Here is a 27,190-nt window from a genome sequence, read left to right on the forward strand (position 1 = left end):
GGTCAGAAATAAAATCAAAAAGTGCTGGCGAAACTCAACATCTGTGGAGAGGTAAACAGTTAATGTAGCAAGTTCAGTGTGAGTTTTCGTTGGAAGATGGTGTTTTTTCAGCTGTCGATAGAGGCAGAGGAGAAGCAAGTGGAACAAATTAGATTAGATTACAGTGTGGAAACAGGCCCTTCGGCCCAACAAGTCCACACCGATCCGCCGAAGCGCAACCCACCCATACCCCTACATTTACCCCTTACCTAACACTACGGGCAATTTGGCATGGCCAATTCACCTGACCAGCACATCTTTGGACTGTGGGAGGAAACCGGAGCACCCGGAGGAAACCCACGCAGACACGGGGAGAACATGCAAACTCCACACAGTCAGTCGCCTGAGGTGGGAATTGAACCCGGGTCTCTGGCGCTGTGAGGCAGCAGTGCTAACCACTGTGCCACCGTGCCGCCCACGGTGAGGGTGGTGAGGGTGCCCAGAGCAACTGACAAAGGGAGTGCCAATGGTAGTGAGGGAGTGATCGAGATGGTCATTAGATGTTGATGTTAGCTACGAAAAGGAGAAAATTAGTCCATACCACTTAGGACAAAGTTGACGAGTGACAATGTGCCCTAGGCACTTTACAGCCCTCTCGGTCTTAACACTGAGCCCTTTATTAGGGTTGTGATAACCCCGACAAGGCCCCTGGAGAATCACTAATTAATCTCCACATGGAGCTCAGTGAACATGTGTTTGTTGGGTAACAGGCAATGGTCTGTCCAGCTGGAACTCATTACCTAAGTCCTTCGTAATGCAGACCCATGCCACATTGGTACTTTCCTGGTGGTGGAGAAAAAAATTCAATAAAGTCTAGTCACAACGTGTCTTTATTTACTAAGACAAAAACAAAAAGACAGTGAATGGGGGCCCTCTCGTGGTGCAGTGGTAGTATCCCTATCCTTGGAGCATGAGACCCAGGTTCAAGTCCCACTTGTGCCAGAGGTGTGTAATTACATCTTTGAACAGGTTGATAAGGTTAAATTAAAGCAAACCTATATGCTCATAATGAGGTTTGCTTGTAAATACTCAATTGGATACACTGATGTTCTTACTGGTGGGGCCACAGGATATTAAAACAAAGTAAAGCACACCCATAAAAGCGGTGGACGCCACACCCAAGATGGCGGAGCTTTGTGGCAACTCGAGGGCTTTCCACACCCAAGATGGCGGCGGCCCTGCCACATCCAAAATGGCGACCCGCCCCGATGCTGCTCCAGGGAGCCGGCCACGTGACGCCGTCTCTTCCCAACCTGACGGTTGGAGTGCGCGCGCTCCCCCCCAACCCCGCCATTTGCAGCCAATCAGTGGGAGCGGAGCCGGCGCGCGTGGCCCCGATCGGGTGCGTGCACGGCGCCGTGCGCGCTCCCCCCCCCCCCCCCCCCCCCCGCCTCGCCTCGCCTCGCCTCGAGCCGCCGCCTGTCGTGCCTGAGCCCCCAGGCCATGGGCAGCCTGTGGCGCCTGTTAACGGGCGGTTGTCGCTTCCTCCTGGTCGCGCCTCGCCTCCCTGGCCTCCTGCCACCCCCGGGCCCGCCTTGCTACCCCCTCGCCGCCCGGGCACAGCTGCAGGTCCGGAGGGGGCCCCAGGGCCCGCGGAAATGGGGCAAAAACCGTCAGGACTACCCGAGGGAATGTGAGGAAGGCATCAACAGACAGATCAACCAGGAGCTCACCGCCTTCTATGTCTACCTGTCCATGGTGAGAGTGGATCCCAGCGGGGAATCCAGCAGATCCCAGTCACTCCTGTACATCCACCAGGTCCCATTTGATCCAACACAGCACATCCGAACACCCAGCACACCCCCCAAACAAGAAACCAGCAGATCCCATTTGACCCAGGACATCCTGCACACACTCCAGCAAGGAATCCAGCAGGTTCAACCTACTCCGGATCCCATTCACTCCAACACACCCCCCAAAAAAGGAATCCAGCGGATCCCATTTGATCCAATACTTTGCATCAGGACACCCAACAGACCCCATTCACTCCAGCACGTTCCCCCGTCAAGATTTCCTGGATCCTGTTTCAGCACATCCCAACAGGGAATCCAACAGATACCGTTTGATCCAGCACATCCCAACAGGACATCCAGCACATCCCATTCACTCCAATACATTCCCACAACGAGGAAGCAACTGGATCCCATTTGATCCAACGCATCAAATCAAGATACCCAGCAGATGCAATTCAGTACTGCACACCCCCAGCAAGGAATCCCACAGACACAACACACCCTAGACTGTAGTCACTCCAGCATATTCCAACAGGGAAGCCAGCAGATATCATTCTCTCTAGCACACGCCAACAGGAAATTCAATAGATCCCACTGATACCAATACTTTTAATAGGGAAACCCAGCGGATCCTCACTGCCTCATGTATAATGTCCTGGATAGTCCTGGACTATCCCATTCACTTTGCCACATCCCAGGAGAGACCTCAGCATATTCCCATGCAGTTCAGTCATTTCCAGCAAGGAATCCCAGCACAAGCATGGAGAAAATCCTGAAGCTTCCAGCATACCTCAGGAGAGAATCCAAGCATATTCTCACTGTTAAATCCCAGAAAGGAATCCCAACATGTACCCACGAGACCCCAAGATAAAAATCCAGCCAGTCATGTTCAACTCTGAACATGCGAGGAGGGAAACCCAGCATGTTAAGGAGACAGTCCGACAGATCACATTCAGATTAACATGTCTTTGGAGATAAATCCCAGGAGAGAATCAAGCACATCCCATTCAAGACAGTATATCCTGATGCATCCTACAGAGTCCAGGATGTGTCACAAGGGATTCCAGCACATCCCAGCAAGGTGTCCCAGTACATCTAGCCTAACACCAGCCATCCCATTCCCTACATTAACACACCAGCTTCAAAGCAGAAATAGCAAGACTCCACAGTAGCAAAAAAAATCCAGTGCAACCTATACAATGGAACATAACCCACACAGCACAACTAAGAACCTCTATTTTCCTCTCAATTAAAACACATGCCCTGAAACAATTCCAACATCTTCCCTCACTTTCCCATGCCAAAATATAAATTCAGTTTGGCTGGAGATAAGTGACAAAGGGAAAACATCATGGCTGGGTGTGGTTTGTAGCCCTAATAATAATTAAAGTCTAGTTCAGAGTATATAACATTACTATTCAAGAAAGTGGGGAGCCAGGAAGCATAAAGCTATTATCTAAGATTGGGAACTTGCTAGAATTCAGTAATGTAGCAGGTCATTTAGAACATCATCATGCAAACAGGCAGAGTCAACATGGTTTTGTGAAAGGGAACCTGACAGGTTTATTACAGTTCTAGGTGAATGTTAAAAGTATGGTAAAGAAGGGGGGATAGCAATATTTGGATTTACAATATGCATTCAAAAGGATGAATAAACAGTTAATTGACAGGATATAAGCTCATGGTGTTTGGGGGGCTATGTTAGCATGGATAGAGGGAGGTGACACCCTTGTGGTATTATAATTGGACTGTTAATCCATTGACCCAGCATTGATCCAATAGGGTGGCTCAGTGGTTAGCACTGCTGCTTCATGGTGCTCGGAACCAAGGTTTGATTCCATTTTCAGGTGACTGTGTGGAGTTTGTATATTCTTCCTGTCCCTAGTGCATGTTTCCTCTTGGTGCTTTGGTTTACTCCCTCAGTCTGAAGATGTGCAAGTTAGGTGGATTGACTATGGTAAATTGCCTGTAGTGTCCAGGGATGTGTAGGTTAGGTGGGCTCGCCATGGGAAATGTGGGATTATAGGGATAGTTTGTGAGGATAGGGATTGGGTGTGGACTCAATGGGCCAAACGACCTGCTTCCACACTCTGGAATCTATGACCCAGGTAACATTCTGGGGATCCAGTTTCAAATCCTGCCATGGCAAGTAATGGAATTTGAATTAATTAAAATTTGGAATTAAGAGTCGATTGTGGGTGGGTGAGCGAAAGCCCATCTGGTTCACTAATGTCCTTTAGGGAAGGAAATTGCCATCCTTACCTCCGTGTGACTCCAGACCTACAGCTACGTAATTGACTCTTAACTCAATTAGGGATGGGCGATAAGTGCTGGCTGTGCCAGTAATGGCCTCATCCTCCAATAAAAAAAGGACTGGCTGACTAACTAACAAGAAACAGAGTCAGCATAAAAGGTCATTTTCAGATTGGTGAACTATTAACTAGTCAAGTGACAAGGGATCAGTGCTGAGACTTGAACTATTTGCAATTACCATTAATCAGTTGAATGAAAGGTCAGACTGTATTTTAATTAGATTTACTGATGGTATAAGGATATGTACGAAAGCAAATTCTCAGAAGGATAGGAGTTTAAGAGAAATGGATAGGTTAAGTTATGGAGTTTAATGTTGGACAATGTGAGGATATACACTTCATTAGAAGAATAGAAGTCCCAGGTTCGATTCCAGCCTTGGGCGACTGTCTGTGTGGGGTTTGCACATTCTCCCCGTGTCTAACTGGGTTTCCTCCGGGTGCTCCGGTTTCCTCCCACAGTCCAAAGATGTGCAGGGTAGGTGAATTGGACATGCTAAATTGCCCATAGTGTTAGGTACATTAGTTAGAGGGAAATGGGTCTGGGTGGGTTACTCTTCAGAGGGTCGGTGTGGACTGGTTGGGCCGAAGGGCCTGTTTCCACACCGAAGGGAATCTAATCTAGTCTAATCTAAAAAAATGAAATATTATTTAATGGAGAGAGACTGGAGAATGCTGCATTACAGTGGGATCTGGGTTATCATATATTAATCACAATGGTGAGCATGGAGTTACACCAAGTAATTATAAAAGCAAATGGACCATTTGTCTTTATTGCAAAGAGAAAGGAGTATAAAAATAGCAAAATCCTGTTGTGGTTCTGTTCGCCGAGCTGGGAATTTGTGTTGCAGACGTTTCGTCCCCTGTCTAGGTTACATCCTCAGTGCTTGGGAGCCTCCCGTGAAGAGCTTCTGTGATCTTTCCTCCGGCATTTGTAGTGGTTTGAATCTCCCGATTCCGGTTGTCAGTTCCGACTGTCTGCTGCAGTGGTCGGTATATTGGGTCCAGGTCGATGTGCTTATTGATTGAATCTGTGGACGAGTGCCATGCCTCTAGGAATTCCCTGGCTGTTCTCTGTTTGGCTTGTCCTATAATAGTAGTGTTGTCCCAGTCAAATTCATGTTGCTTATCATCTGCGTGTGTGGCTACTAAGGATAGCTGGTCATGTCGTTTCGTGGCTAGTTGGTGTTCATGGATGCAGATCGTTAGCTGACTTCCTGTTTGTCCTATATAATGTTTTGTGCAGTCCTTGCATGGGATTTTGTACACTACATTGGTTTTGCTCATGCTGGGTATTGGGTCCCTCGTTTTGGTGAGTTGTTGTCAGAGAATGACTTGGTTTGTGTGCTGTTATGAGTCCTAGTGGTCGCAATAGTCTGGCTGTCAGTTCGGAAATGCTCTTGGTGTATGGTAGTGTGGCTAGTCCTTTGGGTTGCGGCATGTCCTCGTTCCGTTGTCTTTCCCTTAGGCATCTGTTGATGAAATTGCGTGGGTATCCGTTTTTGGCGAATACATTGTATAGGTGTTCTTCTTCCTCTTTTTGCAGTTCTGGTGTACTGCAGTGTGTTGTGGCCCTTTTGAATAGTGTCTTGATGCCCAAGGGAAAGACAACGGAACGAGGACATGCCACAACCCAAAGGACTAGCCACACTACCATACATCAAGAGCATTTCCGAACTGACAGCCAGACTATTGCGACCACTAGGACTCATAACAGCACACACACCAACAGCCATTCTTAGACAACAACTCACCAGAACGAAGGACCCGATACCCAGCATGAGCAAAACCAATGTAGTGTACAAAATCCCATGCAAGGACTGCACAAAACACTACATAGGACTAACAGGAAGACAGCTAACAATCTCCATCCATGAACATCAACAAGCCACGAAACAACATGACCAGCTATCCTTAGTAGCCACACACGCAGATGACAAGCAACATGAATTCGACTGGGACAACACTACTATTATAGGACAAGCCAAACAGAGAACAGCCAGGGAATTCCTAGAGGCATGGCACTCGTCCACAGATTCAATCAATAAGCACATCGACCTGGGCCCAATATACCGACCACTGCAGCAGACAGCTGGAACTGACAACCAGAAGCGGCAGATTCAAACCACTAAAAATGCCGGAGGAAAGATCACAGAAGTGCTTCACAGGAGGCTCCTAAGCACTGAGGATGTCACCTAGACAGGGGACGAAACGTCTGCAACACAAATTCCCAGCTCAGCAAACACAACCACAACAACGAGCACCCGAGCTACAAATCTTCCCACAAAGTTTTAGCAAAATCCTGTTACATTGGTAGCTGGATTGGAATACAGTTTTAGTGTCCATTTTGAGTGAGTAACATACAAGTTTCCCCTGACTCCGAAAGTAGAGCCAAAATGCTGTAAAACGAAGAAGCAATTACTTATATCGTAAAAGCGAAAATCCTCTCCACATTTCTTTCAGTTAGCGAACACAGGTTCCAGTGTAAGTCTTTTGTAGAAGTGAAGTGGCGTAAAGCAAACTTTCAAAAAGCGAGGGATACCTGTAATTGCATTGGAAGCAGTCCAGAGAAGACTTCCTTGGATAAAGGAATTTGTTTTACAAGGAAAGGTTGTACTCAATGGAGTTTAGAAGAAACAAATGCTCTTATTGAAACAAAAGATTCTGAGCAAGTCTGGAAGGATTTGTTTTTCTAGGGGGTACCTAGAACCAGGGGTCACAGTTTCAAAATTTACAGTCTCATTTAAAATAAAAAGAGAAAATGCCAGAGGAACTCAGCAAGTCTAATAGTATCTGTGGAAAAAAAAACAGAGATGGAAATATGAAAAAGGAGGCGTAAGCGGAATGAAACAGAAGGTCAGGGAAAGGTTATCGGGTGAAGGAATGTAGAGATCAGACATTGAGCATTTTATTTCACAATGATTGATAATGATTATACTGAAGCAAAGCATAGATTCAATGTAGGGCTTAATGGTAGATTAGTGTGTTCTTGTGTAGGGCAATTTCCCTACCTCTGAGTCAGAAGCACTAGGTTCAAGTCCCACCTTCACTGAGGTGTATCATAACATGTCCGAACAGGCTAAATACAAACCAACATTAATAGCAGACTAAAGGTCAGCTCTGACCAAATGTGAAGACATGAGAGCTCAGGGATAGAGAATCATTAGTCTTTGAAATTCTTTCCACAAAGAGCAAGAGAGATTGGGTCATTGAATATATTTAAGGTTGCTTTAGATGTATTTTTGATTGATTAAGAATGAAAGTGGACTAACAGAAAAGTGGACTTGAGGCCACAGTCAGATCAGTGAAGATTTTATCAACTGGTCGAACAGGTTCAATGGACTGAATGGCCTACTCCTGTTCCCATTCGATATAATCTTATGATCATTGACTCTCAATGCCAGTACATCACACAATCAATTCTCAACTGCCCTCTCAGAATCCGAGGAATCAGTTAATCTCTCTCATAGTTTAACAGATTTGACAAATTATAAAGCAACATGTAATCTTGTTGATTTGCATGAATCATAGGACATTGGTTTCATATTAAACAGTCTTTAATGACACAATATTTGAAGTCATCAGACAGTATATCTTGAAGACACAGTCCCTTAAAATAATTAAGGCTTAATCCAGCGTAGTTTTTGTTTTGAATTGAGAACAGGAAGAATATAGAATTACCTGTGGAATTCCATACGGCAAAGTGCCGTGAATACTGGGACAGTGAGTAAATTTAAGGAGGAGTTAGACAGATTTTTAATTGGTAATGGGTTGAAGGGATATGGAAAGAAATCAGGAAAATGGGGGTGAGGAGCAGATCAGCCATGATTGAATGGCAGAGCAGATTCAATGGACTGAATGGCCTAACTCTGCTCCTATATCTTATGAACTTAGAGTCATAATATTGGCAAGAAATATGAAATGACACAAAAAGCAAGGACTAGAAATCATCCAGGAGGTCAGATAGTACCTGGATAGAGATAGAGCAAATGAACTTTGAAGTTTGGTGGCCTATTGTCCAAACTGGAAGATGTTAGAGACTAGTCATCATTGAGCAGGGACAAAACATGACTATAATGTGAATTAAAATTAGAAGTTATACAAATAGATATAAACAGTGGAGACTTATGTTGAAGGGCTAATGTTAGCTCACATTCAGCTAAGGCTGGCCTTTTTATTACAAACCCCTATGCCTGTTTATAAAGAGTATAAGCTTGTCATATTGTAATTACACCTTATGATAGTTGGAGCTGCTGAAGAACCTCCAGTGGCAGGAGGATGTAACTGCAGTGTGACATGTTTATATTAGCAATTTCATTGATAAAGAAAGAATTTGCATTGTATAGCTCCTTTCTCAACCTAACGACATCCCAAAATACTTAACAGCAAGCAAGGTGTTTTGCTGATATTTATTTACTTATGCAGGAAACAGGATGCCAGTTTCCTCAAAGCAAAGAACAAAGAAAATTTACAGCCCAGGAACAGGCCCTTCGGCCCTCCAAGCCTGAGCCGATCCTAATCAACAGCCTAAACCTATCGCCCAATTCCTAAGCATCTGTATCCCTCTGCTCCCCACCTACTCCTGCATCTGTCCAGATGCATCTTAAATTAATCTACCGTGCCTGCCTCTACTACCTCTGCTGGCAATGTGTTCCAGGCATCTACCACCCTCTGCGTAAAGTACTTGCCGTGTGTATCCATCTTAAACTTTTCACTTCTCACCTTGAACGCGTGACCTCTCGTTACTGAATCCCTCATGTGGGGAAAAAGCTTATCTCTATCTGCCCTGTCTATACCCTATTTTGCAGACCTCAATCAGGTCCCCCCTCAATCTCCTTTTTTCTACTGAAAAAATCCTAACCTACTCAACCTCTCTTCATAGCTAGCACCTTCAATACCAGGCAACATCCTCGTAAACCTCCTCTGCACCTTCTCCAAAGCATCTACATCCCTTTGGTAATGTGGCGACCAGAACTGTACACAGTATTCTAATGCAGCCAAACCAATGTCTTGTACAATTTTAACATGACTTGCCAGCTCTTATATTCAATACCCCGTCCAATGAAGGAAAGCATATCAAATACCTTCTTGACCACTCTACCCACCTGCGCAGCCACCTTCAGGGTACAATGGACCTGAACTCCCAGATCTCTCTGCTCATCAACTTTTCCCAAGGCTCTTCCATTTATAGTATAGTTGGCTCTAGAATCAAACTTCCCAAAATGCATCACATCACATTTGCCTGGATTGAACTCCATCTGCCACTTCTCCGTCCAACTCTCCTGTCTATCTATATTGTCCTGTATTCTTTGACAGTCCCCTATGCTTTCTGCTACTCCACCAATTTTCAAGTCATCTGCAAGCTTACTGATCAGACCAACAGTGCCCTCTTCCAGATAATTTATGGATATTACAAACAACAGTGGCCCCAGCACTGGCCCCTGTGGAACACCACTGGTCACTTTTCTGCATTTGGAGAAACTCCCTTCAATGACTACACTCTGTCTCCTGTTGCTCAACCAGTTCTTTATTCACCTAGCTAGAACACCCTGCACACCATGTGACTTCACTTTCTCCATTAGTTTACTATGGGGAACCTTATCAAATGCCTTACTCAAGTCCATGTATATGACACCTACAGTCCTTCCTTCATCTCTCAACTTGGTCACTTCCTCTCTACCTCACACAAAACCATGTTGCCTATCACTGATAAGCCCGTTCTTTTCCAAACTTTCCCACCACTGACATCAGGCTCACTGGTCTGTAGTTAACCTGGAATATCCCTAATACCATTCTTGTACATGAGCAACCCTCCAGTCATCCGGCACTTCACCTGTGTTTAAGGATGCTACAAAAGATATCTGTCAGGACCCCAGCTACTTCCTCTCTTGCTTCTCTCAGCAACCTGGGAGGTCCTGGGGTCTTGTCTACTTTAATATCCTTTAGCCAACCCAATACATCTTCTCTCCTTATGTCAACGTGATCCAGAGTAGACAAACTTCTGTCTATAATTTCAGCATTCATCACCTCCGTTCCTCAGTGAACAATGATGCAAAGTAACCATTAAGAATCTCACCCATTTTCTCAGGTTCGACACACAACCTTCCTTCCTTATCCTTCAGTGGACCAACCCTTTCTCTAGTTAGTCTCTTGCTTCTTATATAAGAAAAGTTGACAGAATCAATAAGACAGTGAACAAATAAAACAACTGTGGATGATGGAAATCTGAAACAAAAGCAGAAATTGCTGAAGAAACTCAGCAGGTCTGGCAACATCTCTGGAGAGAGAGCAGAGTTAATGTTTGGAGTCCAGAACAGTTCTGAAGAAGGGTCACTGAACTCGGGACATTAACTGCTTTCTCTCCACTAAGTCACCTGTTTGTTTTACTGGTTATGGTAGAAAGATAAATACTGGCTGGGAAACCAGGGATAACAGGCCTGGTCTCTGAAATACAATAAAACCATTGGGTTTTTTACATGTGTCTGAGGGTGTTTTGCAAAGGAAGACGTCACTTTGGAGAACTTCTTGAGTTGCACGTAAATAACTACAATGGACATGTATCTCTCCGGAGAGAAATGCAAACTTAGATTTTTCTGAGGTCTGTGTGTTACATACTGGTACAAAGCTGCCATTTACACATTCTTACTTACCCTGAGAAGATTATGTGATTGCCTCTTGAAGCCTTAAAGGTTTCATAGTCTGCTCTGAGTTGGTCATGAACGATAGGATATTGACAGGGTGACTATAAATGAAGGGTTGGGTATATTCATGTTGGGGTGGCATGTCCCTTGAAGGTGGTGTTTTAAATATTGTCATTGTGCAGTGTTCTTTTCTGCCTCAGTCATACTACTTTGACCGGGAAGATGTCGCTTTGCGGAACTTTGCCAAGTTCTACTTTGAGCAGGCACTTGAGGAACAGAAACATGCAAAGTTGCTGATGGATTTTCAGAATCAACGTGGAGGCCGCATCATCTTCTGGGACATCAAGGTTAGTGGGTGAGAGATCTCTCTACCCTTTTTTCTTCCCTGTTCCCAATGCCTTCTCCTTAATGTTAAGCAATTTGGTTCAACTCCATTGACCCAATTGTCTTTATTCATAGAAACCCAGCCGGGATGAGTGGGGAAATGGCTTGGAAGCTATGGAACAGGCCCTGGACCTGGAGAAAACGGTGAACAAATCTATCCTGGATCTACACAAAGTGGCATCCGAGCACAACGATCTTGTTGTGAGTTCACCAAACATTGCCAACCCCTTTCCACTCTGATTTGATGTACACATTTGTTGCCCTAAGAACTGGAAAAGTTCTGTATAGATTTAACGCAGTCGTTTAAAGCTATAAGAGACCCTCCTGGAATCAGTAAGTAGAAACTGTTTGTGCTGGCTGGAAGTTAATATCAAAAAGATTAGGGTTCAAGATAATTGGCAAAAGAAACAGAGCGATGGATAGAGTGTTTTTTTAAACTTAACACAGAGCATTATGAAAGGGTGGTGAAAGCAAATTCTGGTAACTTACCAAAGGGATAAATATAGGAGGATTTGAAGGGCTGTGGGGAATGAGTAGGAGAGTGAGAGAAACTAGATGACTCTTCCTTTTAGCTAGCCTGGAAGTGTGGGGTTGCATAGTCTCCTTTGCTAAGCAGTTCTGTGATTAAACATAGAGGGGCGAATGTACAAAGCAACATACTTAATGGCTGTTTTGTTTGACTCACCTTCGTTAGTAAAACCAGGTGACAAGCTCATGGAATCTGGCCATGATTTACCGATTAATACAAAGAGACATTGCACCCAGAAAGGACAGAACGCCCCCTCAGTTTCAACCCTGTGATTGTAAGCTGGTGTTACGCCAGTGACTCTGCATAAGACACTTGGAAACAAATATCACAAATGCTCAGATCAGTTAGTGGACATTGGAAAATCCCTCTTTAGCCAGTGACTAATTAGATACATTCTCAAGGGTTCATAGCCATCTTACAGAAGGGGAACAAACCTATAGTGTGGAAATTTGATTCTCATCTGAGCAAACTACAACAGCGTTTATTTGAAGGACAGCAGAAAGATTCAAAAGTCTATTGTATCAGGAAACTTTTTAAAAAATCATTCAGAGGATGTGGGCATTGTTGGGTTAGTTGACCTTGAGAACGTGGTGGTGAGCTGCCTTCTTGAACTGCTGCAGCTGTTGGTAGTCCCACAATGTCATTAGGGAGGGAGTTGCAGGATGTTGACTCAAGTATAAAGTTGCCATAGTCCTACTGGACCAAAGGACTGCTGTTTCATTAGAGACAACTGGTGGTGGTTTAACGTGAGGGTGAACCACGCTTCAGGCAAAGGGAGAGAGTGAGAAGGAGAATCCTTCATGGTAACCTCAGCAAGTGCGGAAATTTAACTCATTCTGTTGGCATTACATTGCATCAAATATCAGCCATCCAGCCAAATGAGCTAGCCAACTACCAATCAAGGAGTAGGATCTAATCATTAATCAATCTCTGACTAGTTGTGGACAATTTCGAGCTTGAAATGTGCTTCACTATTCAACTGAACAATGTACATGAACTGAGGCTGGTAACCAAATCTATCAGTAGAGTCTGGAGTGACATAAATATTGGTATAGAGGCAGTCCTCAGCACTACATTTTCTTTCTGTTTCAGCTATGTGAGTTCCTGGAATCTAACTACTTGAATGAGCAAATTGAGGCCATTAGGATGTTTGGAGATCACATCACCAACCTGAAGCGGTTGGGAGCTCCTGAGAATGGCATGGGAGAGTACCTGTTCGACAAGCACACCCTGGGGGAAGGCAGCTAACAGTCAAGGACACCTGGCTATCGTATGTCAATAGAGCACAGCCTCGTGTTCTGCCAAGTTATCACCCTGACCAGCCAGATGGGAATCTATAGCAAAATTGAACAGTAGACCGTGTTGTCCCATATGTTACATTATAGCACTGTTATTGCTGGAATAAATGGACTGTGGCATTAAAGTGAATCCATTTTGGCAACAGTAATCCATTCGATAAGTACTTCCAGAAAGAATACACTTGGCAATCTGTTCCCAAATAAAAGTGGTTAAGTCTTTACTGTTTTGCCTTTCACTGTTTCTTGGATCCACAAGGAAAGATTGGGGCTCATTTTAAAATTGGGGAAACTTGCACTGGGTCAGTATATGGGTATGGAACAACTGCTGTGCTTGGCTGGGTAACCAGTCAGATGCCTCCTCTATTCCTCCCTGTGTAACTTGCCCTAGTGACAAACCTTGATGATTTGCTGGTCTTTTTTCTCAGGAACCAACTTCTTTTGAGCCTAATTTACATAAACCTGGGCCCACCTTGTGTAATGTTGCAGTTGTGACAATATAACCACCCAGACCCATGGTTAAACTGGAATCCTTTCTGAAATATGTGCTCCAGTCCCACACAAAATTTTAAGGGTGCTTAAGGAACAAAATCTGCAAGGGCACCTCAAAGAACTTACCTTTATGGATGAGCCTTTCACAGCCAATGAAGTCTTTTTGAAGTGGTGTCACACATCTGGAGGGAAGCCAGCGTGTACAACAGAAAAGACAAGATGGCCAAATGTTGTTGATGGATGGATGAATGTTGGCCAAAACACCTGGGAGGCTGAACATCAAATACAAAAAAAAGCAGGTCAGAGTGTGCAGCACTCCTTCACTACCACCCTGGCAATGCCAGATGAGGTTGTGTTCAAAATCTCAGGATTGGGGCTTGAACCAGCAGATGGAGGTCACAGTTTGGAAAAGTTACACAAGGTTCATATTGAACAAAGATGGTAAGCAAGTTGGAGGAACATAGCGACATTAGCATTTGTGCTTCCAAGGGTTTAATTATTTTAAAAATGGTAGTTTTATAGATGCGAATCTGATGGATCTACTAACATTTGGACATCATGCTGTACGAAGTCTATTACAAGCCTGGTTTTCTTTGCTAAATATGTGGCTTGCTACCACTCCCCACTGGAGTACAAGATCTTCATGAGCAGAGGCAGCTGACTGATGGCAAGAGGACTGTGTTTAAGGCATTACCACAGATAATGTACCCAGGAATAATTAAAGTGCTTGTTCATTGAACAAGGAAATTGTAGAAAGTTTTGTACAGTCATTCAGTGATACCGAATGTGAGTACTGCTCAGAAAAAGCATCCGCAAGTCTATTTTTGTCTTAACATTGACCAGGCTAGATGCAAAATAAGTTATACATTTCAAAAGGAACAATCGTTTATATAGTGGTCATGTCCTTACTTCTAAGCCATGAGATCCAGGTTTAAGTCCTACCTGCTCCAGAGGTGTGTAATAAATATCCCTGATCAGACTGATAAGTAAATTATAAAGCAGAGCGTCCTTTAATTTATAAGCCATCCAGAATCACTTGGAGAGTATAGTCACCATTGCCACACCCATCAACAACTAGACAAAGTGTAGGGCCCCTTAAAAGATATTTGTATTGAACCTTAGGAGAGATATTAAGTGAACATTGTCAGTTTTTACTGTGGAAAAAGAAATGTAAGCTGGAGAATTCAGGGAAATTTAAATAGACATTTTTAAAACAATTCACATTACAGAAGAGGAAATGCTGGAGGTCTCAAAATATAAAGGTGCAGAAATCTTGGAACCTGATCTAGTGTGTGTCTCAGGTTGTTGTGGGAAGTTATGGAAGCAAGAAATTAGGGATAGTTGACATGGTTTTGCAAGAGGGAAATTATCTCTCAAACTGGACTTTACTTTTGGAGGAAGTAACCAAGAAGATTGAGGAGGGCAGAGTGCTAAGACACTTGTTTACTTGGACTTTACCAAAGCCCTTGACAATGTTCCATGTGGAAGACTAATTAGATCATGTGATTCAGGGCAAGCTTGCTAATTAGCTAGCTTCAAGGTGGTGGTAGAGTAGCAGCATTCAGGTTAGAGTGCAGGGCTTGTCCATTTCCATCAGCTTTCCTTTAAAGCAGGTCTCTTGCCTTGATTGCAGCAGCTCGTGCTGCACACGAAAGGCTGATTAAGATGGTGGCATATGAAGAGCAGCAAGGCTAATTAAATGGCAAAAGGAGATATCTAGGAGTGGTGGGAAGCAAAGCCAGGACAAGGTGAACATGGCTCCAGACCAGACTTGCAGGCTGAGCAAGGGCTCTATATTAAGGATATGGAGTTGAGAGACAGTTCAGGAAAGGCTTACCAGACTATTGCTGGGAATGAAAGATTTAAATTAGTGAGTTATTCTCACCCCACACCCCCAAAGGAAGTTAAATTATTATGGTGTGGGATGTTAATAAGCTATCAGCTGCTTCCCCCACCCACTGGTTAGAATAGAGACTGGAGGGCTTCTGGGAATAAAAAAAGCCAGGGAGAGATTTTAAATCTAAAGGGGCTATTTTGTTTTAAAACCAAAAATGTGTTGTGTGTGTGGAGTGAACTTCCAGAGGAAGGGTAGGATAAAGGCAGAAGGACTCACTTTAGAACATGTTGAAAGTGGACTGGTTGGACTGCTTAGATGGGGTGGAGAGACTGGAAAGAGATTACAGCTACATATTGGAGTATAGATGAAGTGCATTTTAATTAAGCAATAGACAGTTTCAACACTTAAACTTTTATTTACTTAAAATCAGCAGCTGTGCCATATAGCTTCACAATTTGTGCACTTGATAGAAAGTTTCACTGAGTTGACCCAAAAGCATGTTTACTTTCACCTTTCCCTTACTCAAATTCAAAGTTAATACCCATGAAAGAAAGATAGTACCAAAAACCTGACTCCATTCAAAAAAGGTAGACAAAATTCACTTGTAAAAAGAACATTTTGTAGGTGGTTTTAGAGGCACACTGATTTCAAAGTGGCGAATCTTTTAGCTGCTGCTCTCTCCCAGTGTGTGCTTGTCAAACAGGTACTCTGCCATGCCAGTCTGGGGAGCTCCCATACGGACCAGGTTGGTGATAAAATCACCAAGCTGCTTGATAGCCTTTACTTGTTCATCCAAATAGTGAGTTTCCAGGAAGTCACACATCTAGAGGCAAGATATTAAAAATAGTTACGCTTTTAGAAAGTGTGTTCTGGTTTTAGAAAAAGCAGGTAAGACTTGAGCTTTGATAAGAACAGCACTTGTCATATTTCATCAATCCTCAAGTAGTCAAAAATCTGTAGGAAGAGGCCATTTGGCCCACTGAATCTATACTAACTCTGAAGAGGACTCCATTCAAGCTTTCCCCCACCAAATCCTTGCAACTTCACATTTACCCTGGTTAATTTAAACTGCCCAGCTTTTGGGGCAGGGACAGAAGGAGGAGGGAAGACAAGCCAAAGTACCCAGATGCCCAAGTAGACAATGCAATGGACAGTAGGCTGGAGTAAACCCAGGCCTCTGGCATGAAGATGGGCAGTGCTAACCCCTGGAGTCACTGCCACCTTCAACAAAGTTTTGAAGAAAAACTAAAACATTTAAAAAGGCATCTGGATGGGTATATGAATAGGAAGGGTTAGAGGTATGGGCCAAGTGCTGGCAGGAGACACTAGATTGGGATATCTAGTCAGCATGACCAAGTCAGACCAAAGGGTCTGTTTCCATGCTGCACATTTCTAACAGATTAACTAATCAGCTACGCAAGCAACTGACTAGAGTTGCTGTGTTTGTAGTGCTACCAGCAAGTGTTCAACACTTCGTTATTTTCACCAGTGCAGTCCCACAATCACAACCCTCCCCTTGCCAGAGGTGGTGAGGCTCAGCTTACATTCACCAGTCATGCCAGGGAATGGTCCTATGGTGACTAAGTGAATATTTAATCCTAATCTTAAAAACTCAAACCAATTGTGTTGATAAACTAATCAAGGTCAGAGGTCAGAACTAGTGCACAAGATATTTTAAATGCACTCAATTCAGTATTGCTGTGTTAACTTGCCTAGAGTTTGAATTTAAAAAGGCCATTTCAGGCAAAAGGGCTTTTGCCCAAGATGTCAATTTTCCTGCTCCTTGGATGCTGCACTTTTTCTATACCACTAATCTAGAATCTGCAGCCCTTGTTTTTACCTTTATCAAAAAAGGGATGATCTGTATAAATACAAAGGCCTGAACAGCATTAAATGTACAAATCTGTGCTAGGAATCCTGTTGTTATCTTAGTACTTTAAAATGATTAATGAAACCAATATTTGGGTGGAGGGAGGGAGGGAGGGGTGGAGAAAGCAGGTTAGGATCAGTTTGGGAGGTAACAAAGGAATCGATACTCACATGAGGATCGACCTTGTCAGAAGCCAGTTTGTGCAGTTCCAGCAGAGACTGGTTCACAGTCTTTTCCAGATGGAGGGCACACCTCATGGCTTCGAGTGTATTGCTCCATTCATCACGGTCAGGTTTCTGGGTGGGGAAAAGGAAAAGAAAAGAAAGATCAGATTAAAATTTCATTTTAAAAAAAAAGGTGGTGATTAGACAGACAAATCTTGAACACGACGACAGACATGTCGTCTGCTGTTTGCACGTAGAGGCCATTTGTGGCTTTATTGCTGAAAAAAACTAACCGCGACATCCTGAAGGATCACACGGCCCCCTCGTTGGTTTTGAAACTGCATCAGCTTCTCTGCATGTTCCCGTTCCTCATGGGACTGATGCTGGAAAAATTTGGCAACGTGTTTCAGAGCAACATCATCCCGGTCAAAGAAGGCATACTGAGGAAAGGGAAGGGGAAGAAAAAAAAAAGTTTAAGGAACGCATTTTAAAAATACAAATATTGAAGTTACAATAAAAAGGCTAAAAAGAAAGTTGCGTCAAGTTACTATTTACTGATTTCTCAGTTTGTTTTGCTGAAACATTCTAGCCAGAATGAAGTTACCGTGCTGAGGGGGAAGAGGGCGTTGTTCGAGAAAGAGACAAAGGAATCAGCTACAAAGTTTGGTTTTAAAAGAGGTTTAAGGCTTTATTTGAGAGACAGAGGTTAATTTAGGACTACCCACCTCCCCCAATCCAGAAATTAGAACAGATTCAACTTTAACAGAGGCTTATTTTAAAAAAAAATTGATAAGAGCATTTGCCCAGCCTTACCATAGACATGTAGACATAAGAAGCATAGAGCTCCATGTTAATCTGGCGATTAATAGCCGCTTCGCAATCCTGGTGGTAATTCTGGCGAACCTGGGAGGCCATTATCTGATCTTGCTGTGGTTGTCCAAAGGAAAAGTGTTAAAAAAAATTTTTCTTGAAAAGGTTAGACGAGTGAGGAAGAAACTAGGGTTCTATTCCGTTCAAACACTGTTGAAGCAAGAATACAACCCGAATTCTGAGCTACAGCCGCCCCCGAGCCTCTTATTTAACGCGCTACACGCCGCCCACAATCTTGTTACCGCCTCTCTGAGATGATTCAGCAGAAAATGGTTAACCCCTCCAGTACTGGGCTCCTTACCGTCAACTCCTTAACCACGTTGAATTAACAAAGGAATCTGTTCTTGTTGTAACTTGAGACATTGCTAGCCAGTTTGAGGGGTGATAGACATTGTGATAGAATTCCTGCAGTGCACAAGGGGGTCATCCAGCCCATTGAGTCTGAGCATCCCACCCAGACCCCTCCCCTATATCCCCATTACCTGACATTTCCCATGGCTAATCCACCTACATCCCTGGACATAAATGGCAATTTCCCATGGCCAATCCATCCAAACCTGAACAACTTTGGACTGTGGGAGGAAACCGGAACACCCAGAGGAAATCCTCCAGACACAGGGAGAATGTGCAAACTCCACAGTGTCACCTGAGGATGGAATCAAATCTGATCCCTGGCGCTATGCACCAACAGTGCTAGCCAGTGAGCCACCGTGCAGCCCCAAGGTTTGCACTTGTAATACCAAAGCATACAGGACTATGGGCCAAGTGCTGTAAAATGGGATTACCCAGTGTGGCATTCAGGAACCTTGGCAAGACTGGAATCAACAGGAATTGGGGGAAGTTCTCCATTGTTTGGAGTCAAACCTGGCATGTAAAAACATTATCCATTATCCAAACAAACGGTTATCCTAGCAATCATTTATGCGGACAAAATCCTCCCTGTCCGTCTTGTTCAGATAATTGAGGTTCTTCTATATATGGAGATAATTCTGAAAACTTGCCCAACAATTTTATGAATATTTTGAATTCATTCTTTCATAGGATGTGGGTATTGCTGGCAAGACCACCATATGCAGTTCACTCTGAGGGCTGTTAGGAAACAACCACATTGCTGTGGGTATGGAGTCACATGTAGGCCAGGCCAGATCATAGATTTCCTTCCTTAAAAGGGCATGACTGGACCAGATGTTGCTTTTCTGACTATCAATGATACTGTAATGCTCACCATTTATTAGCAATGGCTTTCAACTCCAGATTTATCAATAAAATTCAAATTCTACCGGTTGCCATGGTGGGGATTTGAACTCATGCTCCTAGGACTTTAGCCTAAGACACATCTCTGCTCTGGCCCAAGCCAGTCAGCAGGCCTCCCAATGCTCAGTGGGCACTAGGGACCATCCCTGACCCACATGAGGTGGATGGGCCTGCTCACTACCCAGTGTCTCAACAAGTAAGGTTGAGTTTCCAGTCAGCACCAACAGATGGGCAGGTGTAACAAAACACTTTGGAGTTGATCGTACCTGTTCTCGAATGACTGCGCTCTGTAGTCACGTTAGCGAGAAGCTCTTAACAAAAATGATTCTGTAAGCCTGCTTCATTCACAATGTTAGAGAAACAGAAATTACTGGCGAAACTCAGCATATGTGTGTACCTCACACTCATTTGAGCTTGGAAATGTTGCCGGCCACCTATGACGAGACAACTCTGAAGAGCAAGCAGCTGACACTGTAGTGTAAGGGGTTAAGTCTGATAGTGAGTGATTCTAATGAGACAGTGTGCATCATCAGAAGAACTGATACAATGTCACATGATCCTGTGCTCTCTTGCAGCATCGCATTGTAACCACAATAGGATGTTTTTTAAGTAAAATGATTTCCTGAACTCAGCAGCCTCTGTAAATGTTCCTCAACCATCCAGCGGGTCCAGGATTAGTATACGTCCCACCTCCTTGTTGTCAATCTGGACTGTTTCTTCAATACCAACCTAAATTCCAAATGAATGAGGATTCAGGCACTCTGTGAATGTTTACATGTCAGAATATTATTTCATGGCTTTCGACAAAAAAGTACCTTATTTCTATCTGGGCTCTTGGGTGAAATGCTTTCTCATGAGTTTACAAATGCTAAGTGGAAATAGTTTATCCCCTTGAGTTAAGAAATTCATTACCTTTCTATTTAATTGAAAAGTATGTGCAGAGACAGTGGTCGCACTTCTGGATCATTCATAGTACAATGTAGGGCCATCGATTATCACAGACAGTGAAGCATCAGGACACGTGCAGACCGATTCACTGCATTTGTATTGGCTGTGACTTCAGTGGCTGGCACTTTCTCCTGGTTAGAGGTTGTGGCATCAAAGCCCACACCAGAGACTCAGTGACACTGACAGTGCAGCATTGAGGGAGCGCCATGTTGTTCAAGTCGTTCAGGTCGAGGCCATGCCTGAGTTCTCACTTGGGTGCAATATAAACAATCCGACGGACACTGTTTGGAAGAAGATATCCTGGTCCCTGTCCAATATTCACCCCAAGTTGGCTGGTCTGACTCCAATGCTGGGCAGCACAGTGGTTAGCACTGCTGCCTCACAGCGCCAGAGACCCGGCTTCAATTCCTGCCTCAGGTAACTGTCTGTGTGGAGTTTGCACATTCTCCCCGTGTCTGAGTGGGTTTGCTCCGGTTTCCTCCCACAATCCAAAAATGTGCAGGTTAGGTGAATTGGCCTGGCTAAATTGCCCATAGTGTTAGGTGAAGGGGTAAATTAGGGGAATGGGTCTAGGTGGGTTGCGCTTTGGCAGGTCGGTGTGGACTTGTTGGGCCGAAGGGCCTGTTTCCACACTGTAAGTAAGTAATCTAAGATATCTCCTTTTAAACAGTGTCCATGGGACCGTGTACATTGCACACATGCCATATTTTTATTTATTCATTCATGGGATGAGGGCACCTCTCATTAGGCCAGCATTTATTGCCCATCACTAATTGCCCAGAGAGCACTTAAGAGTTAACTACATCGCTGTGGATCTGGAGACACATGTAGGTCAGACCGGATAAGTATAGCAAATTTCTTTCCCGAAAGGGCATTAGTGTGCCAGGTGGGTTTTTCCTGACAATTAGCAATGGATTTATGATCATCATTAGATTCTTAATTCCAGATTTTTATTGGATTCATATGCCACTATCTGCCATAGTGGGATCCAAACTCAGGTCCCCAGAACATTACCTTGGTCTCCAGATTAACAGGCCAGCAATAATACCACTAGGTCATTGTTTCGTTGTTGTGGGATCTTGCTGTGCACACCTTGGCTGCCATTTTTTTCCTGCATTGGAAGAGTAATGACACATCAAAAGCTCCTTAGCTGTAAAGTGCATTATGATGTCCTGAGGTTGTGAAAGGCACAAACTAAATGCCAATCCTTTTACTTCAATAAGATTCGATGGAAAATTCAGTAGCAAGTTGGTGGCTAAGTGTCATGTCACTGCACCATGAATCCAGAGACCCCAGGTTAAAGCTCTTCAGATACCAGTTCATAAGACAGCTAATGGAATTTGATGGAATTTGACTGAATAAGTAAAAACTGGAATTGAAATCCAGTCTCAGTAATGGTGACCAGGACCGACACTCATTTATTGTCGTTAAAACCCATCTGTCCCTTCAGAGAAGGAAATCTGACCTACCCATGACTCCAGACTCACTGTGGTTGGCTGTTAACTGCCCTCTGAAATGGTCGAGCGAGCCACCTATTTCAAGGGGCAATTGGGGATTGGCAACAAACACTGGCTTGTCCAATGAGAGAATAAAGAAACCTGAAATTTGAAATTGGTGGGATGGCAGGGTGTGTAAAATTGATACAAGCACAGAGATTGCTGGAGAAATTCAGCAGCTCTGGCAGTACCTGTGGCGAGAGAAACAGAGTCAATGTTTCCAGCCCTGTTACCCATCTCATGTAAAACTGACTGTGTGGAGATTTCAAACAAACAAGAGAAGATTTCCCACTTTTGTGTTTCCCTCTAACATCTTCATCATTAAATTATTTGTCTTATTTTTTGAGGCTTTGATTTACCTACACAACAGGAAGCATGTTAAAGTAATTAGATGAGTGCAAGGCAATTGGACTTGGCTTAAGAATGACAAATGGATGCATCAGCAGCAAACACAAAAATTTGCAGAGTGCAAAGCCAATTAATGAGTTGTAAATATTAACTCCAGATATGGAATGTGATTGGAATCATGTTTAGCGTCCAGGTGGTTCTCAACACGTCTCACACCGACCTCATAATGTCTCTCTTCAGTTCAATCTATCATTGCCAGATTTTAAGATTAATGTTGTAATTTATTGTAATACTGCTGACCAGCTAGCATTGAGTAATAAGGAGCAATTAGCAATTCAGTATGTAGACTCGTGAGATGATGAGTCACTTGAGGGCAACTTTAAGAATTTAATCATGTGATAAGGGCAAGGCCAGCATTTATTGCTCATCCCTAAATTGCCCTTGACATAAGGGTCATTCCAGAGGGCACATAAGAGTCACATTGCTGTTGGTCTGGATTCACACATAGGTCAGACCAAGTAAGGACAGCAGATTTCCTACCCAGACGGGTTTTTTTTAACTATACATTCACAGGATGTGGATGTCACTGTCTCGGCCAGCATTTATTGCCCGTCACTAATTGCCCAGCGGGCAGTTAAGAGTCAACCACATTGTTCTGGGTCTGGAGTCACACGTAGGCCAGACTACTTTCCTTCCCTAAGGGCCATTGGTGAAACCACAGAGTTCGCCATTAGACTATCTTTTCCCCCCTAGAATTCCTACATTGTGAAACAGGCGATTTGGCCCATATAGTCCACACCGACCCTCCGAAGATTATCCCATCCAAACCCACCCTATTCCTGTAACCCTGCATTTTCCATGGCTAACCCACCTAAGCTGCACATCCCTGGATACTACAGAGTAATTTCCCATGGCCAATCTGCCTAACCTGCACATCTTTGGACTGCAGGAGGAAACCACACAGACACAGGGAGAATGTGCAAACTCTAGTCGTCCAAGGGTGGAATCGTACCTGGGCCCCTGGTGCAGTGAGGCAGCAGTGCTAACCACTGATTGCGGATTTTTAATATCCCCATAATATTAGAATACGATTCTGGAATACTGGTCTAATGACAGTACCACTACATGACTGTCATCTGCAATATAAGCACATACTCTCAGCCTTTAAACCAGTGTAGGTCTGAAGAAGTACTGTACAGTACTGTCAGAAGTGTTGTTCCAGTAGCCATGTCTGCATCTTATGTAAAATATCCCCATAACACCATACAAAGAAAAAGTGCAAAATTATTCCAATGTCCTGTCCAAAATGTTGTTAATCTGAGGCACAACAGTTCTAATTATGTAGGGAGAAATAGATACTGCAGATGCTGGAGATTAGAGCCAAGATTAGAGTATTGCTGGAAAAGCACAGCAGGTAGGGCAGCATCCGAGGAGCAGGAAAATCGACTTTTCGGGCAAAAGCCCTTCATCAGGAAAGTTGTAACTATGTTACATTCTGTGCATATAAAACAGACAGGCAGGCAGGCAGAAAATGCAGAAGCTTAAACAACAGATTCAAGAACAGCTTCTTTCCCTCTGTAATCAGATCACTTCAAACCTAATGTTGTTGCCGTAACTTTGTATACCTCTCTCTGTCTAAGCACTCTGTGATCTGTATGTCTTTGTTTGCTATATGATCTGCATGTACTGCTTGCAAAACAAAACTTTTCATTGTACTCAGGTACATGTGACAGCAATAAATCAAATCAAATTAAAGATGTTACATTCAGTGTCTGTCAAATTTATCATCACAAAATTAAAGAGCATGCCATATCTTCTTGCCTGAGTGTAGTAACACAGCTTCTAACTATCCCCCAATGATCCAACTCCTGAGTCTCAGAAAGATTCTTATGGAAGATCGTATATTGGGGGAAGCGCTATACTGAAATATTGAGTATTTGGAATAGGCAGAGTACAGATCCTTCTCAAACTGTGTGTGGTTTGTAAAACCTAGAATATATAATGTCTAAGGTTTGATGTGATTTCGCATTTGGACAACACTTGAAGAACAATCTGAATGTGCCAAGAATTACACTAACATCCAATTTAAGGTTATCAGTTAAGCTTCCAGTATGGTTCACTTGCACTTGCTGGAAGATCTGTAGATTTATAAGCTGATACCAATCTCCTACAGGGATACCTAGATGTTGTGCCTTTTATGATTTAGGGAGAATAATTCCCTGGGCAATTTCTCAGGCAATGCCTCAACCAATCAGTCAACCTTTCCACCGATCAGCACTCTTTTCTCACACAGCATAAATTGTTGTTCCCGTTGTAATTTGACATTCTTGCAATTACGTCCTGATAGGTTCCAGATGGGTTCGGCATCACGCTTCTTTTCTCAGCAGCAGTAACAGAGTAAACCCCAGTTGAACCTCTCTCACTCAATCCCTCAAACTGACAATCCTCCAGTGCTGAAATAAAATGGATATTCCTGGGATCTCTCAGTAGCATTAGCAAAAGGAATGAAGGTTAACCACTTTTTTGTTGGAACCCATGGATCTTTGACCTCAAACTTTGGCCACATCTTCTCTTCACAGACTGTCCTCAGTCTGGCTCAGCAAGTGTTTCTAACCTTTTTCTGTTCTCATTTCAGATTTGCAGCATCCACAGTACTTTTGTTCTCCCTCAGTGCTGTGTCACCCTGGGTCACGCATGCAACTCCTGGACTGGAGCTTGAACCCATGACATTTCAACTGAGTCATGCTGACTGTTCATTCATCAGTGCTGACTGGCTAGTCACCTGCTGTCCACAGAGGTTAATTGTCATGCATTCTGAAACTTGCAGCCTAACCTGAATGAGAAAGGCCAAATCAAGACACTCTTTCTCTGGCGTGATTTGCGCTTGCAAACCTGAGTTGTTTGCAGAGCCTTCCTGTGCGCAAGATTGCAAACTGAACTTGCCTCCTAAATAATAGTGAGGACACTTCAAAAACGATTTGTGAAGCACTTTGGGATGCCCCGTGAATGTAACAGGTTCTATATAAATGAAGCTTCCTTCTCAGCTGTGACTTCCTGTTCTGTCAGCTTCCTGGGCATTAATCTTTGGGATTCTTTCCCTTAGACCTCGCTCTGCCTCTTTGTTGATAAACTCTTCGCAATGCCAAAGTATCAGGGGACTCCAGACCCAGGGGTCACAGTCTGAGGGTACGGGCTAAACCATTTAAAACTGAAATGAGGAGAGGCCAATGGGCTGAGGAGTAACAGATGGAGATTAATTTAGATAAATGTGAGGTGCTGCATTTTGGGAAAGTGAATCTCAGCAGGACTTATACACCTTATGGTAAGGTCCTAGGGAGTGTTGCTGAACAAAGAGACCTTGGAGTGCAGGTTCATAGCTCCTTGAAAATGGAGTCACAGGTAGATAGGATAGTGAAGAAGGCGTTTGGTATGCTTTCCTTTATTGGTCAGAGTATTGAGTACAGGAGTTGGGAGGTCATGTTGCAGCTGTACAGGACATTGGTTAGGCCATTGTTGGAATATTGCATGCAATTCTGGTCTCCTTCCTATCGGAAGGATGCTGTAACGCTTGAAAGAGTTCAGAAAAGATTTACAAGGATGCTGCCCGGGTTGGAGGCTTGGAGCTATAGGGAGAGGTTGAACATGCTGGGGCTGTTTTCCCTGGAGTGTTGAAGGCTGAGGGGTAACCTTATAGAGGTTTATAAAATCATAAGGGGCATGGATAGGGTAAATAGACAAGGTCTTTTCCCTGGGGTGAGGGAGTCCAGAACTAGAGGGCATAGGTTTAGGGTGAGAGGGAAATGATATAAAAGAGACCTAAGGGGCAACCTTTTCACACAGAGGGTGGTACATGTATGGAATGGGCTGCCAGTGGTAGTGGTGGAGGCTGGTACAACTACAACATTTGAAAGACATCTGGATCAGTATATGAATAGGAAGGGCTTGGCAGTATATGGGCTGGGTGCTGGCAAGTGGGACTAGATTGGGGTGGGATATCTGGTCGGCAAAGATGAGTTGGACTGAAGGGTCTATACCTCCCTATGACTCTATGACTCTAAATGTCTTCACCCAGAGAGTGGGGAACCTGTAGAATTCTCTACTACAGAAAGCAGGTGAGACCAAAACATTGAATTCAAGAAGGAGCTGACAAACACTTAGAGATCAAAAGGATGGGGGTAAAGCAGGAGCAAGCTAATGAGTTGGATGATCAACCATGATTATGATGAATGGCAGAGCAGGCTCAAAGGGCTGAATGGCCTACTTTCTCAGTTTCTATGTGGTCTCTCCTAATATCTTGTCATGTGTCTCAGTTTCAAATCCAGCTTAAATCATTGCTCTTGGGAAACACCTTGAGATCTTTTCATGCGCATTACAGTCTATGGAATTCACTGCCACAGAGGGCAGTGGAGGCCGGGATGTTGAGTATATTTAAGAATGAGGTCAATAGGTTCTTGAGTATCAAGGGGATCAAGAGTTACGGGGCAAAAGCGGGAGAATGGGATTGAGAAACCTATCAGCTGTGACTGAATGGTGAAGCAGACTCGATGGGTTGAATGGCCTCATCTCTGCTTCTATGTGATGTGGTCTTTGTCTCCAGGGTGGGGGCGTCCATAACTAGACAGCATAGGTTTAAGGTGAGAGGGAAAAGATTTAAAAAGGATGTGAGGAGCAATTTTTCAAACAGAGAATGGTGTGTGTATGGATGGAGCTGCCAGAGGAAGTGGTGGAGGCTGGTACATTTGCAACATTTAAAAGGCATCTGGATGGGTATATGAATAGGGAGAGTTTAGAGGGATATGGGCAAATGCTGGCAAATGGGACTGGATTGATTTAGGATTTTTGGTCGACTTGGATGAGTTGGACTGAAGGGTCTGCTTCTGTGCTGTACAACTCAATGACACTGTGACATTAAAGGTGCTGCACAGATGCAAGTTGTTGTTGCTGTAGCTTTTTACATGCTGCACTCTGCACGTCTGGGGAG

The 27,190-nt window shown here is 43.8% G+C and overlaps 3 protein-coding genes across 3 annotated transcripts in view; 1 reads left to right on the plus strand and 2 right to left on the minus strand.

The window, feature by feature from the left end:
- The window catches only part of LOC140489361 (ferritin, heavy subunit-like), a 31,255-nt gene extending 15,764 nt beyond the window's left edge, over positions 1 to 15,491 (minus strand). Inside the window, exon 1 of the mRNA XM_072588840.1 lies at positions 13,549 to 15,491. The gene's annotated coding sequence lies outside the window, so the exon portion shown is untranslated. The remainder of the gene's footprint in view (positions 1 to 13,548) is intronic.
- LOC140489359 (ferritin heavy chain, oocyte isoform-like) lies at positions 1,444 to 13,152 on the plus strand. The gene is made up of 4 exons (XM_072588838.1): positions 1,444 to 1,737; positions 10,923 to 11,069; positions 11,182 to 11,307; positions 12,728 to 13,152. Exons 1-4 carry the CDS (start codon positions 1,483 to 1,485, stop codon positions 12,881 to 12,883), a joined length of 684 nt encoding a protein of 227 aa, XP_072444939.1. The 5' UTR covers positions 1,444 to 1,482; the 3' UTR covers positions 12,884 to 13,152.
- Positions 15,492 to 15,654: 163 nt separating the features above from the next.
- Positions 15,655 to 18,357, minus strand: LOC140489360 (ferritin heavy chain-like). The gene is made up of 4 exons (XM_072588839.1): positions 18,107 to 18,357; positions 17,587 to 17,733; positions 17,300 to 17,425; positions 15,655 to 16,082 (listed from the first exon to the last, which is right to left on the minus strand). The coding sequence occupies exons 1-4, from the start codon at positions 18,206 to 18,208 to the stop codon at positions 15,924 to 15,926; spliced, it is 534 nt and encodes a 177-aa protein (XP_072444940.1). The 5' UTR covers positions 18,209 to 18,357; the 3' UTR covers positions 15,655 to 15,923.
- Between the last annotated feature and the right edge of the window lie 8,833 nt (positions 18,358 to 27,190).

This window comes from Chiloscyllium punctatum, chromosome 18, assembly GCF_047496795.1.
Source record: "Chiloscyllium punctatum isolate Juve2018m chromosome 18, sChiPun1.3, whole genome shotgun sequence".
NCBI lineage: Eukaryota > Metazoa > Chordata > Chondrichthyes > Orectolobiformes > Hemiscylliidae > Chiloscyllium > Chiloscyllium punctatum.